Below are 14,035 nucleotides of genomic sequence, written 5' to 3' on the forward strand. Positions count from 1 at the left end.
TAGCCCCGCCCTACTCCTGCCCCGCCGCCCGCCCCCCTGCACCCGGCCCGAGGGCGCACGCCGGCTCCTGGGCTGCCCCGTGCAGCCCCGCCCCACTCCTGCCCACCCCCCCCGCCCGCCCCCTTGCACCGGGCTCGCGGGCTGACGCCCCCTCCCGGGCAGTCGCGCGCAGCCCCGCCCCACTCCGGCCCCGCCGCCCGCCCCCCTGCATTGGGCCTGTGGGCCGACGCGGGCTCCCGGGGTGCACCGCGCAGTCCCGCCCCCGCCCCGCCCCCGCCGCCGGGCGGGACCTGCTGCCGCCCAGGCTGGGGAGCGCAGCGTGTTGGGGCGGAGCGGGGAGGGCGGCCCCGCAGCCGGCAGCGCCCCGGCTTCTCCCCGCCGGACTGTCTCAGACCTCAGGACCCCTCCCCTCTTCTTCCCACCCTCCTCGCCTTTACCCTCCCCGCCCTTCTCCCGGGTTCCCGACCGCGGCTTCTCCTCACGCCTGGACCTGCCCTTCTCGGCGCCCCTGTTCTCCAGGGAGATGCGATGAGCCGGCGCCCCCGCGTCCTCATCGCCGTCCCGGGCACGGTGCCCGTCCGGTGCCCGCGGTGGGGAGGGAGCCCCCCGCGACCCCTCCGCGACGCCCCTCCCTTGGGCCCCCGCCCAGCTGGAGGCCCTGGGCCATGCCCCAGGGGACCCATCCCGTTGGTGGGCTCTAGAGCAAAGAGGGTGGAGAGGAGGGAGGACGGGGCCTTGGGCGCCTCTGAGATGCTCCCAAGCGCCAGGGGAGGCCCAGCGAGGCGCCGGCAACCGGGCAGCAGGCATGATGCCCTCGCCCAGTGACTCCAGCCGTTCGCTGACCAGCCGACCCAGCACCCGCGGCCTTACCCACCTTCGCCTCCACCGACCCTGGCTGCAGGCCCTGCTCATGCTGGGGCTAGCCCAGGTGCTCCTGGGCGTCCTGGTGGTCACCTTCAGCATGGTGGCCTCCTCTGTCACAACCACTGAGAGCATCAAAAGGTCCTGCCCATCTTGGGCTGGGTTCTCGGTGAGTTGGGTGCACAGTCCTGGCGCGGGGGGTGGGGGGGTGGGGGGAGTGCAGGTTCCTGGGGCCCCTGAGATACACACTAGCGGCTGATGCAAATGCTGGCCTCTCCTCCCTCTTCTGGGTGGCTGTCTTCTTACAGGGCTGGGCACACCCTGTGGTGAGGGGCTCACTCATGTGCCTCCCCCTTGCCAGGCTGAGCCTGTGCCCACTCTGTCCCCAGCTGGCGTTCTCCGGGGTGGTTGGCGTTGTGTCTTGGAAGCGGCCATTCACTTTAGTGGTAGGTGTTAGGGTCTGGTGCCCCCCGGGGAGGCAGGTGCCCAGCTCCAGCATATGCCCCCAAGAAGGGAGGGAACTGGCCATGCAGCTCATGCCAGCCAGGCATAACTGTGTGTGAGGGGTGGTCCCATCTTCGGCACCCCCCCCAGGGCCCCAGCCCTGAGTGTGCTCCTGCTTCCCCCAGATCTCCTTCTTCTCTCTGCTTTCGGTGCTCTGTGTCATGCTCAGCATGGCCGGCTCTGTTCTCTCCTGTAAGAATGCCCAGCTAGCCCGAGACTTCCAAGACTGCTCCATGGTGAGCCTGAGGAGGGCGGGCCAGAGAGACCCGGTGGTGGGAGGTGTGCGGGACCCCTGGGTTTGTCCTGACTTCGCCCTACCCCTGCCGCTCAGGAAGGAAAGGTCTGTGTGTGCTGCCCCTCTGTCCCCCTACTCCGGCCCTGTCCAGAGTCAGGGCAGGAGTTGAAAGTCGCCCCTAACTCCACCTGTGACGAAGCCCGAGGAGCCCTCAAGGTGAGTGCGCCCTCCCCTATTCAACCATTCTTTTCTCCCCCTGACCCCATCCCTCTGGTTTTCACCTTTGCCTCCCCTTCTGGAGTCCTCATAGGTCCAGAACTTGTGGGACTCACCCCTCCCTAGGCCCCGCTCACACCCTTCCTCCTCTCTTGCTCTCAGAACCTGCTGTTCAGCGTCTGTGGGCTCACCATTTGTGGTGCCGTCATCTGTACCCTCTCCGCCATCGTCTGCTGCATCCAGATCTTCTCCCTGGACCTTGTGCACACGGTGAGAGGCGGGCCAGGGTCAAAGCCAAGCAGGTGTGATGCGGGGCAGGTGCGTGTGTGTGCTGGGACTGGGCTTGAGGGGACGGCGGCTACTGTGCTGGCTTCTGAACACTGGGGGCCATGGGTCGTTTATTAGGCATGTCTAGTGTAGGGATGTATAGGGGGGGTTCGAGGAAGGATGAGGAGGGGAAGGGCAGGGAGTGGGAGAAGTCCGTGATGCCAGGCAGCCCAGAAAGCGGACATTAGACAATGGGACTGCAGATCAGGTGGAGTCCAGAAGATCCCAGATAAGGCCAAGGCTAGAGGGTTGGTGTTCTAGTAGGGGCAGAGAACAGGTGGCGATTTTGGGGGTAGGTGGGGCCATGAAGTGGAGGACTTTCTAGATGACTGGGGCAGAGGGAGAAGGGGAGCTGGCTGTGGCGTGGGGGGGGGGGGGGGTTGGGGGCAGGCCCAGGACAATGTGGCAGCGTCTGGGAGCCTAGAAGCTGCATTCCCAGAAACCAGGCCCACTGAGCCGCTTGTGCCCCAGCAGCTGGCCCCCGAGCGCTCAGTCTCAGGCCCCCTGGGGCCCCTGGGCTGTACATCGGCGCCCGCAGCGCCTGTCCTTCACACCACGCTGGACTTGGAGGAATTCATACCACCAGTGCCCCCTCCGCCCTACTACCCCCCTGAGTATACCTGCAGCTCGGAAACAGACGCACAGAGGTGAGGCCGGGCGGAGTCCTGCCAGGGGAGCGAAGCAAGAGGGCAGGGGCTGCAGCCCGGCTAGCTGGGGGGAAGGGGCAGGGGGAGGTTTGTGCAGTAGGAGTGCTTTTCCAGGCTCTGTCCTCCCTGTCTTCCTACCAGCATCACCTACAATGGCTCCATGGACAGCCCGGTGCCTTTGTACCCTACGGATTGCCCTCCTTCTTATGAGGTCGTCATGGGGCTACGAGGAGACAGCCAGGTGAGAACAGGGCTTGGCGTGGCCTGGGGAGCTGGCGACAGAGCCTGAAAAGCTGAGGGAGCTGCTGTCCCTGACAAAGAAGACAGTAGTCCTCACGGTGTTTGTGGCACCCGCCATCTGGTTTTCTCTAGAGCCAGGACAGGGGTGTGGGCACGCAGGAACTATTATTCCTTTCTTCCAGATGTGGAAACTCAGGCCCCCATAACTGACCTGTGCAGGGTGGCAAAGCTGGCCTGAACGCTAGGTCTTCAGAGACCTGTCCTGCACACCGCGTGGGGGGTGAGGGGGATGGCCGCGCCGGCCGTAGTGCCGGCCCCCTGACCGTCGGGTTTCCTGCAGGCCACTCTGTTTGATCCCCAGCTTCTCGACAGCTCCCGCATCTGCGAGCGCGTGGCCTCCATCGTGGATGGTGAGCAAAAGCAGGGAGCGGGGGGCAAGGGCTGGGCTGCCTGGGAGGGCAGAGCTGGGTGGGGGGTGCCGGACTCTGAGGTCTCCAGAGGGCTGCGGACAGACGGCCGCCACTGCACGCCCCCCTGCCGCCCACAGTGTCCATGGACAGCGGGTCTCTGGTGCTGTCGGCCATCGGGGACCTGCCCGGGGGCTCGAGCCCGTCGGAGGACTCGTGCCTGCTGGAGCTGCAGGGCTCCGTGCGCTCGGTCGACTACGTGCTCTTCCGCTCCATCCAGCGCAGCCGAGCTGGCTACTGCCTCAGCCTGGACTGCGGCCTGCGCGGCCCCTTCGAGGACAGCCCCCTGCCCCGGCGGCCCCCGCGGGCCGCCCGCTCCTACTCCTGCTCGGCCCCCGAGGCCCCGCCCGCGCTGGGAGCCCCCACAGCCGCCCGCAGCTGCCACCGGCTGGAGGGCTGGCCGCCCTGGGTGGGACCCTGCTTCCCCGAGCTGCGGCGGCGGGTCCCCAGGGGAGGCGGCCGGCCCGCTGCAGCCCCTCCCGCCCACGCCCCTGCTCGCCGCTTCAGCGACAGCTCAGGTTCCCTCACACCGCCACCACCGCCTGGGCACCGGCCTCCCCATCTGGCTCTCCCGCCGCCCCCGCTGCTGCTGCTGCCGCGGTCCCACAGTGACCCAGGCATCACCACATCCAGCGACACCGGTGAGCACGCCCCACCCCTGCACACACAGCCCCGAGGGTCAGGAGACTGCAGGTGGGGGATTAGAGGGCCAGTGGTGCCCGCAGGGCTTAGGACAGGTGGCGGTCCCCAAGGAACAAAAAGGGGTGAGTTCACTCCCACAGGAGACACTTCTGAGCGTTCCCCTTCTAAAACCACACCGTCAGCAGCTGAGCGGCAGAAAGAGGAAGAAGCTTCCACAGCTCCCAGCCGGTCCCCATTACCCACCCTCTCCCAGGCCCCCCACCTGCTCCTTGGGCACAGGAGCAGAGCCCCTCGGCCCAGGTGCTGGAGTGACTGAGGAATGAGGGGACCCAACAGCATTTCAGCCCTGGCCTCGTGCTCCGTCCAGGGGGCCAGCGTTGGGGGAGATGCAGCTGCCATGAGACCGCCTTAGTCCCTGTCTTGTTGGGCTGCGCCATCGGGTTTCGGGCAGACATGGGCAGAGGTGACATTTTGGTTGAGGGTGGAGTGTGTGGGCTCCTCAGGGGGTTGAGTCTCTCCTGGGAGGGCCTGTCGACCCGGCATTTCCACTCTCTCCCTCCCCCCACAGCTGACTTCAGGGACCTTTATACCAAAGTGCTCGAGGAAGAGGCTGCCTCCCTTTCCTCTGCAGATACAGGTCAGGGGTGTGCTTGGCGCCCAGGGGGTGGGGGTTAAGGGAGTGCTGCCTGGCCCTCCGTGCACCTCCCTTCCCACCTTCTCTCTCTCCAGGGCTCTGCTCTGAAGCCTGCCTCTTCCGTCTAGCCCGCTGCCCTTCGCCCAAGCTGCTGCGCGCCTGCTCAGCTGAGAAACGGCGCCCTGTGCCCACCTTTCAAAAGGTCCCCCTGCCCTCCGGCCCTGCACCTGCCCACTCCTTGGGGGACCTTAAGAGCAGCTGGCCAGGCCGAGGCTTGGTCTCTCGTTTCTTCCAGATGTCCAAGAAGGCCCCAGACCCCAGTGGGAATGGGGCCCATGGGTTTAAGCAGGTAGGAGTTAGGGGAGTCTGGGAAGATACCCAGGAAAGCCGGGAGCTTTAGGCTAAGCCACACTGATGCCGGGTCCTGTGTTCCCCTCTAGGTGCCCCGGAGCCCATGGGGTCGGCCAGGCCGAGAGAGCCTCCACCTTCGAAGCTGTGGCGACCTGAGCTCCGGCTCTTCACTACGGCGCCTCCTGTCTGGCCGCCGGCTGGAGCGTGGTCCCCGCCCCCACAGCCTCAGCCTCAATGGGGGCAGCCGGGAGACTGGGCTCTGACCTGGGCTTCCTGACCCTCTGAACACATCCAGGTGAATGCTGGGGGCACAGGCACCAGCTGGTGGGACCAACAGCCCCCAGCACCCCACGCACTGGCTGACACAAAAGAAACCTGCTGAACATCCCCAGAAGTGTCCCTTTGCCGCCTACCTCTGGGAGCTCCTGCTGCTTGCCTCTGGCCCTCAGGACTGGGAGAGCTTCTGTCCTATGCTGCATGGGTATCTGGGTATTCAGGCTGTCTGGGGGAGAGGCCCCTGCTTACAGCATCTGAAGAGGAAAAAAAAGTCCTACGCCCCCAGTGTGAGAGAGCCCTCCCACTGGACAGGGGCACTCTGGCCGGGGCAAAGGCATGTCCCAGTGCTTCTGCATAGGGAGCTGTGTGCCTGTGCAATGGGGTGGTGAGGCGTGAAGAGTCCAAGAAACCTGGGTGGCTCTCAGCTCTGCCACGTCTACCTGCATGGCCTTGGGCAAATTATTTAACCTTAACTGCCTGATCCGTAAAACATCGTGAAGATGAATGTTTGTAAAGCTCTTAATACACTAAATAGGGCTTCAAGGGGCGCCTGGGTGGCTCAGTGGGTTAAAGCCTCTGCCTTCAGCTCAGGTCATGATCTCGGAGTCCTGGGATCGAGCCCCGCATCGGGCTCTCTGCTCAGCAGGGAGCCTGCTTCCTCCTCTCTCTCTGCCTGCCTCTCTGCCTACTTGTAATCTCTGTCTGTCAAATAAATAAATAAAATTTAAAAAAAAAGATTTAAATAAATAAATAAATAGGGCTTCAATAAATTTCAGTTTTCCCCTTCTCTTCTGCATCAGCCTTTGCCACCATGGGAAATTTGTTCTGGCATCTCTCATAGTTAAGTAAACATTCTCAAGACATTTATTTCCAACTATCTATATCTCTGCTCCTTTTCGGAGCAAAATGTTTTCTCTCTGCCTTTCCTCCTCTTCTCGGAACACTCCCATCAGGCTCCATCCCCATCTCTCCCTAGGCACTACCCTTGAAAAAGCCTTCAGTAACCAAAAAGGTATCAGATCCAATGGCCACTTCTCTGCCCACGTCACTTGACATCTGAGAAACATTTAAGCCAGATAATCCGCATCTTTTCTCTTCAAGTTTGCCTTTCCTGTCTTTGAAGACATCCTACCCCTACTTTTCCTCTCTACCCTTTTGGTTTCCTTTGCCAGCTCCCACAACTCAGCTGGATCGTTCAATGCTGGAGAACCCCAGGATCTTCCCCTTGGCCCTCTTCTAGTTTCCGTCTGCAAATGGCACTACCAAAACCTATGGTTTAAATACTATCTGCCATGGGGCGCTTGGGTGGCTCAGTTGTTACGCGTCTGCCTTCTGCTCGGTCATAATCCCAGGGTCCTGGGATTGAGCCCCACATCGGGCTCCCTGCTGGGCGGGAATCTGCTTCTACCTCTCCCAGTCCCCCTGCTTGTGCTCTGTGTGTGTCTCTCTGTCAAATAAATAAAATCTTTAAAAAAAATTAAATACCATCTGCCTGCCCATGTGTAACTCTTCTCCTTGATCCCTCTCCACCTCCAACTTGACATGTCTGTCTGGATGTCCAATGAACGCTTCAGACTCACAGCGGCCACAGATGAACCCTGAATCCCACCCCCGGCACCTGTCCCATCTCAATAAACAGCACCACTATTCACCCGGAGGCACGTTCCAAAAGCTTGGGAATCATCCTGGTTTTATCTTTTCCCTCCTCCAACGCAGCCAGTCCTCACCAGCTACCTAGACAGGTTCTAGCCCCCTCTCCCAGCCTTCCGACTGGTCGCCTTCCTAAACCTCTCTTTTCCGCTCCGCAGAGCGAAAGTCACGTCGCAGCAAGGTTCTGCCGCAGTCCGCCGGCTTCCCGCTGGCCCGGGAGTCCGCTGCAGGCTCCTGAGCAGACCGTGGTCAGGCACGGCCCGTCTCACGCCGCTGCAGCCACAGGGCCTCACGCCAGGGCTCGGCACCTGCTCGGCACCTGCTCGGCCCGCGGCGCCCTGCGGCTGCGCCCTCCTCGCATCCGCGCAGGGCTCCCGGTGACCGGGTCAGTGCCGCGTCGCTCCACGCCGAGCACTCGCGAGGACCAGGATTACCGCGAGCCTGTCTAGTCACTGGCGGGCTCTACCAGCAGGCTACCGGGGGCAGAGCCGGCGGGCCGGCGGGGGAGGCGCGCTGCCCGCGGACGGCGTCGGGCTGCCCGGCCTTTAATGATTCAGCAGCCGCAGGGCGGGTCAGGGCGCGGCCGGCCCACAGCACGGGGTAGGAGGAGCTGAGACGGGGGCTCCCAGCGGGGCAGCTTCCGGGCACTGAACGTCTCCCGTCCCGAGGCTCCGGGAGGGGCACGCTCGGGAACGCAGCGCGGCCCCGACGGGCGGCTCTCCCGCGGGAAACCCCCGGCCCCGCCCGTTACGGCCAGCTGGACGCCCAGGCGCATGCGCGCTCCTCGCCGTCCGCGCCCTCGTTCGCGTAGGCTCCCGACGACGCTTGCGCCGCACCTGGACTACGGCTGGTCAGCGAGAGTAGTCCGTACCCAGGACGACCAATAGGCGTGCGGAAGGGGCCGGCGTCCCGCCTCCACCCCGCCCCAGCGATTCGAGACTCCGCCCGCGGCTGCGCGTGGAGGGGCTGCGCGTGGAGGGGCTGCGCGTGGAGGGGCTGCGCGTGGAGGGGCTGCGCGTGGAGGGGCTGCGCGTGGAGGGGCTGCGCGTGGAGGGGCTGCGCGTGGAGGGGCTGCGCGTGGAGGGGCTGCGCGTGGAGGGGCTGCTCGCGGGCTGGGCTCGGGCTGGGCTGGGCGGTGTCCTCGCACGGCCTCTCCGCACTGCGGGCGGCGCGGGGCTCTCCGTTAGCCTCGGCGGTAGGCGTGGTGCGTGGTGGGTGTCGCGCGGTGAGACTCGCTTTCCCCTCTCTGCGTTTGTTGTGTTAATACTAGGAATGGCCTCTGATGCTCCGGGAGAGAGAACAGCGGGGTGGGGCAGAGGGAGGAGCGGGCCCCGCCGAGCAGGGAGCGGGTGCGGGGCTCGACCTCACAGCCCGGGGATCCGGACCTGAGCCGAAGGCGGACGCTGAACCCACTGAGCCCCGGGCGCGGGGGACGAAATCTTTAAACGCTCTCCATCGGGTGCGGAGAAAGTCTGTATCATTCGTATAAATGTATCCATTCTGTAGCCAATTCGACAAGCGCCCACTGAGCAAGGAATCGGCGCCAGCCACGGCGGGGGCCGCCAGGGATGGAACGGGGCCCGGGACCCCGCACCGCGGGGAACGCGGCGCGGTGGGGCGGGGCCGGGGACTCGGGAGGTGTCAGAGGGGGATGGGGCGCTGTGGGAGGGCGGGGCCGGGGAACCCAGAGCCTCCCGGGACGGGGCACCGGGATACAGCGGTCCCTACCTTAGTGGGCTGACCCACGGACAAAGCAACCCCTGGTACGAGTCACTGCAGCCGTGTGAACTGCACCGGCCCTGTAGGGCTGCGAGCTCATGCTACAAGCCCCAGCACTAAGGAGTCCGACGGGAGGGAGGAGTGTTGCACGCCCGAAGAGTCTGCGGAAGGGACGGAGAACGAGGGGGAGGAGGCTGGTCTCCCTCCCTTCGCAGTCTGATTTCTACACAGCAGCCAAAGTGATACTTTGAAAATATAAATCTAATCTTGGTACGTCCCTGCACCAAACTCTCCAGTGAATTTCCATCTTAGAACAAAACTTAAACTCATTGCTGTGGTCACCAAGGCCCAGAGACTCTGGCAACCGACCTTTGCCTCCAGACTACTTAGTCGCCCCCTCGCTGGTTCTGTCCAGCACACTCTGCCCTTTATTTTGCTTCGTAATTCTCATGGCCATCTGAAATTATGTTTTTTTGTGTTCCATCCCCACTTGAATATAAGCCCCCTAGGGCCAAGGACTTTATCACCCCATTCAGTACTGTATCCCCAGGACCTAGAAGAGTGTCTGGGACATAGCAGATGTTCGGATACTATTTGTTGGGTAGGTGAATTGGGGAGCACATAGCAAGGATGCCTCCTACCCAGTCAGAAGTGTCAGGAAGATGATTCTGATGGCAGGGACTCAGGCTTCCGTGGTGAAGACGAGTAGCTGTTCCTTTTTTTGTTTTTTGTTTTTCAAGAGTCGAGAAGAAGAAAGTACTCATGGCCAAAGGGAGAGCATGAAATATGAAAAGGTGAGATGAAATTTGGCCTACTGGGGGAATGTGGTTAGAGCATAAGGTGCAAATGGGCAGGTGACAAATGAGGGTGGGGCAAGGTCCCACAACCTCTCTTAAGGGTAGTGTGGAACCACTAAGGGATTTTAGGAGAGAAGAGAGAGGATCCTTCAGAATTTGTATTTTAGTTAGAACATCCAATTTGGGGGGGGGATGGATTGGAAGAGAAAATTGGAGGTTAGGAGACTGAGAGAGAGATGTTTCGGCAGTTTAGAGAAGAAATAATGGGGATTAGGGTACAGAGAGAGGATAGAGTCAAGGATGAGCCCCAGTTCTGGGAGGAAGGGATGGCATTCATGGGGAAAGAGAAACACAGGAGGAAGAGTGGATTTGGCTGGAGAAGAGAACCATCTCATGATGGTCTTGCTGACCTGTCCATGAGACACCCAGAGCACAGGTCTGGAGGGGAGAGTGCCGTCACAGAGTCAATCCCGGGAGAGATTGGGATTGGAGGTGGAGAGTTTGGAACCAACAGCAACTAGGAAGTAATTAAAGCTATGGGATTGTCTCCCGGAGAGAGCACGACACAAGAGGAGAGGTCTATGACAAACCCCAAAAGGACACCCATAGAAAGAAGTGGTAATGCCTGCAAAGGAGAAGGCACAGCTGAAGAAGAGTGTGGAGTCATAAAAACAAGAGTGTGTTTCAAGAATAGGGGAGTATCGTGTCCATTGAGGTGAAGAATCCATCAGATAAGGACTGAACATTGCCCACTGGACTCAGCAAGGCAGAGATCAATAGTGACCTTGGCAGGAGCAGTTCTAGAACAGAGAGGGTCCAGAGATGGCTTGTGGAGTACAGGCAGTGTGAGATGTGGCAACTCGGTCCCTGCTCCCTCGCATTGTGGGTATTGTTGCATTAAATCCTCGCAACGGTGCTTGAGGCAGTTTTTGGAGATGAGGAACCAAAGCTCTGAGAAGTCAAGTCACTTCCCAGTATCTCAGGTCTAGTGAGTAAAGAAGCAAGGATTTAAGGCCTGAATAGTCCCAGGGTCCTCACTAAAACACTCTTCCATCTTGTCTTGCTTTAAGGGGACGAGAGAGGAATGGTGGTAGCTGGGGGGAGCAAGGGTGGAGGGAGGGCTTTGAGGCGGAGGACTCCTGGGACTGTCCCCAGAGGCTGAGTCGCAATAAAGTACTGATTCCTCCATGAGTTTTCCATGGAACTTTCCGGTTCACGGACATTCTTATCTTCTGTGAGCCTTATCCCAGCCTTGCCCAGGAGGCTCGGAGCAGTACCGGACTTGCAGACAAGTTTGTGGGTCCTCAGTGTGTGAACCCGTCCTTCCTGTGGCCTCAAGCGCATCTCTCTGTTAGATGGTGCAGGCTGGTCAGTGTTCAGTGAGGCCCCTCCTGCCCCCAGCCCCGGGCTCCTTTGCTTCAGCCCACACCCAGGGCAGCACAAGGCACTGAGCTTCCGAGCCTGGAAGAGCCTTGAAGAAGCCTTGCTAACCTAACTCACTCATTCATTCAGCAGGCAATGAGGCCCACTGTGCACTCACCTCTGATGGAAGAGCTTTGAGGTTTCAAAGAAATAGGAACCAAGAAATTGGCTCCGCAGACTTGTACCAGCTTTCTGGGAGACTGGCGGAACAGGGCTGAGTACCTGGGAGGCTGGTGTGTGCGGGGGTGCTGCCTGGCCTTTCGAGTGGGACAGCCCTGAACCGAGGCTTGACTCTGCCGCTTACGGTGCTGGAGAGTGTCGCCTGTGCAGTTGTGGGGCGCGTGGTTGCGATGAGCACTTAGGAAAGCCTGGCTGCTGTTCTCTAGAGAACTTAGAGGATAACCCTCAGGGTACAAGTACTTTCCCACTGCCCCTAGCCTCACCAGGAAGGCTCTGGGTGTCGCTGAAGAGTCGGTTAATCAGTCTTTATTGCCGTCATCATGTTGCAGTATATACCCATGTCGGATCATCACATGGTCACCCCGAGCTCATCCACTGTGATGTGTCAGTTATATCGCAGTGAGGCTAGGGGCAAAGGGGTTGTTTCATCACGTGAACCCAAGGATGAAGCCACAGCCTAGTGAGTGTGGAATGAGAAGAGGCCTGTCTTGGACCCGACAGTGCTGGTGACCTGGGGCTGGGAACGCGTCCCCCATCTTGGGAGCTGGTCTGAGGCCTCCAGGGCAAGGAGCCTGTGGCTCGGTCCCTGCCATCTCCAGCGCCGGCGCCTGCATCCCGGACGTCCCCGGCCGCCCTCTCTGGAACTTGAGTTACGTCCTTCAAAAGTGCGGTGCAAAGGGGGCCGAGGAGTGCGTGTCTGCCGACCCCTCGCGCGCCCCCCGCCACTGCGGCCCGCAGGCGGGTGCTGGAGGGGAGCCCCGGGGGCGGTGGTCCTCCGTCGCCCCCTAGGGGACGCTCCGAAAACTGCTGTCTCTCGTGGGGCCCGCCCTCAGGAGGCCTTCTGCGGACGCGGAGGCGGGAGCGCCCCGGCCGGCGCCTCACTGTCCCGCGCGGCGAAAGCCCATCGCTTCTGCGACCTGGCTTTGGGATGTTCTGCTCAACGACATAGTCAAAGTAAAAACCAGACGTAAGCCTTTAAATTCAGGCAGGACTGTATCATATCATAATAAAAGGACGTGGGGCGCCTGGGTGGCTCAGTGGGTTAAAGCCTCTGCGTTCGGCTCAGGTCATGATCCCAGGGTCCTGGGATCGAGCCCCGCGTCAGGCTCTCTGCTCAGCGGGGAGCCTGCTTCCTTCCCTCTCTCTCCGCCTGCCTCTCTGCCTACTTGTGATCTGTCAAATACATAAATAAAATCTTTAAAAAATAATAAAAGGACGTTTTACATGAGGACTTTTGGGGGGAACCCCGTAATTTAGAAGATCATCATGGAGAAGGAAGCGCAGAGACAGTCCGTCAACCCGAAATTACTGTATCTGTGCTCTCCGCCGGTTTACCGCGCCTCCAGCTGCGTACACACTGCTTGAGAAGAGTGTCGGTGTCCTGGGGGGTCCCGCAAAAGCACTGAGCCAGCTGGGATATTCTTACGCGCTTCATTGAGGTGTAGTCTGCATACCGCAAAAGTCCCTCTTCTCCTTCTCCTTCTCCTTCTTCTACCCTAACCCTAACCCAGAACCCTGAGATCATGACCTGAGCTGAAGGCAGAGGCTTTAACCTACTGAGCCACCCAAGAACCCCCCCTTTTAAAAGATTTTATTCTTTTATTTTTATTTTTTTAAAGCCAATTCTTATTTTTTAATTTTTTAAAAGATTTTATTTATTTATTTGTCAGAGAGAGAGAGCACAAGCAGGGGGAGTGACTGAAGGAGAAGCTGGCTCCCTGCTGAGCAGGGAGCACTGTGAGGCTGGATTCCAGGACCCTGGGATCATGACCCAGGCTGAAGGTAGCTGCTTTACCGACTGAACCCCCCAGATGTCCCAAGATTTTATTTTTAAGTCGTCTCTGCACCCAACGTGGGATCTGAACTTACAACCCCAACATTAAGAGTTGCACAGTCCCCTGACTGAGCTAGCCAGGGGCCCCGTAAACACTTTGATTTAACATATGTTTTATGTTTTTTGTAGCACAATGATAATTACATATTGTGAAAATGACATATATTACATGTAAATTGTTTTTTAATAATTTAAAGATATTAATTTTTAATATTTAAATTTTAATAAATTTATTTTAATATATAATATATACTATAATAAATATAAAATTTAATATTTAAAGAATTAAGATACAGCAGGCAGAAGAGAGGTGAAAGCAGGCCCCGCCGAGCAGAGAGCCCGATGCAGGGCTCCATCCCAGGACCCCAAGATCATGACCTGAGTCGAAGCTAGAGGCTTAACCCACTGAGCCACCCAGGTGCCCCTAAAATTATTTGTTAACTTGTGCTCTGTTTTGCTTCTATTAAATCCCAATTTATTCCATTTGGTTTCTGCAAGATCTGACTACATTATGTCTTCTAGATGATGGGGCCTAAGCATTCACTTATTGAAAACATATTTTATAATAAAAATTTGCCCCCCTCAAAATTTGTCCCGTTATTCTTTCTTTTTATTCCAATTAAGGTAACTGTATTGATTCTTATAAAGTATATGTGAAAGTAAGTCCTTAAAAAAAAGATTTTATTTATTTGAGAAAGAGAGAGAGAGTATAGCACAGGGAGCTGCAGGCAGATGGGGAAGCAGAGGAGCCTAACATGGGACTCGATCCCAGGACCCTGAGATCAGGGCCGCAGCCAAAGGCAGGCATTTAACCAACCGAGCTACCCAGGTGCTGTATAAGTGAGTTCTCTTATCTTTACATTGATTCCAGCTGAGGATAGAAGCTTGTGTTAGGAAATATTTGCCAGGGGCGGGGGCGGTGGGGGGCGTTCAAGCTGCAGAGCTAAGCTGCCCCTCCCAACTGAGAGTCAGTCGTTCCAGCTGCTGGGGAATTCCCAAGGCAGGTTCATTATGCAGCCTCAGGCCTTGACCG

The 14,035-nt window shown here is 59.2% G+C and overlaps 1 protein-coding gene across 1 annotated transcript; it reads left to right on the top strand.

Annotated features, from left to right (window-relative positions):
* The first annotated feature begins 226 nt into the window (after window positions 1–226).
* On the top strand, window positions 227–5,940 carry ENTREP3 (endosomal transmembrane epsin interactor 3). Its single transcript, XM_047704996.1, has 12 exons — window positions 227–1,030; window positions 1,251–1,307; window positions 1,491–1,601; window positions 1,697–1,816; window positions 1,979–2,086; window positions 2,618–2,790; window positions 2,932–3,031; window positions 3,371–3,440; window positions 3,578–4,138; window positions 4,708–4,776; window positions 4,869–5,122; window positions 5,214–5,940. Exons 1-12 carry the CDS (start codon window positions 806–808, stop codon window positions 5,385–5,387), a joined length of 2,022 nt encoding a protein of 673 aa, XP_047560952.1. The 5' UTR covers window positions 227–805; the 3' UTR covers window positions 5,388–5,940.
* Window positions 5,941–14,035: the final 8,095 nt, after the last annotated feature.

This window comes from Lutra lutra, chromosome 15 (assembly GCF_902655055.1).
Source record: "Lutra lutra chromosome 15, mLutLut1.2, whole genome shotgun sequence".
In the NCBI taxonomy this organism is placed as follows: Eukaryota; Metazoa; Chordata; class Mammalia; order Carnivora; family Mustelidae; genus Lutra; species Lutra lutra.

Bases quoted from the DNA above. Each gene is read 5' to 3' on its own strand.
- ENTREP3 (XM_047704996.1), top strand. From the start codon at position 806: ATGATGCCCTCGCCCAGTGACTCCAGCCGTTCGCTGACCAGCCGACCC. The intron at 1,602-1,696 runs GTGAGCCTGAGG...CCTGCCGCTCAG, and splicing joins ACTTCCAAGACTGCTCCATG to GAAGGAAAGGTCTGTGTGTG. The intron at 4,777-4,868 runs GTCAGGGGTGTG...CTCTCTCTCCAG, and splicing joins CCTTTCCTCTGCAGATACAG to GGCTCTGCTCTGAAGCCTGC.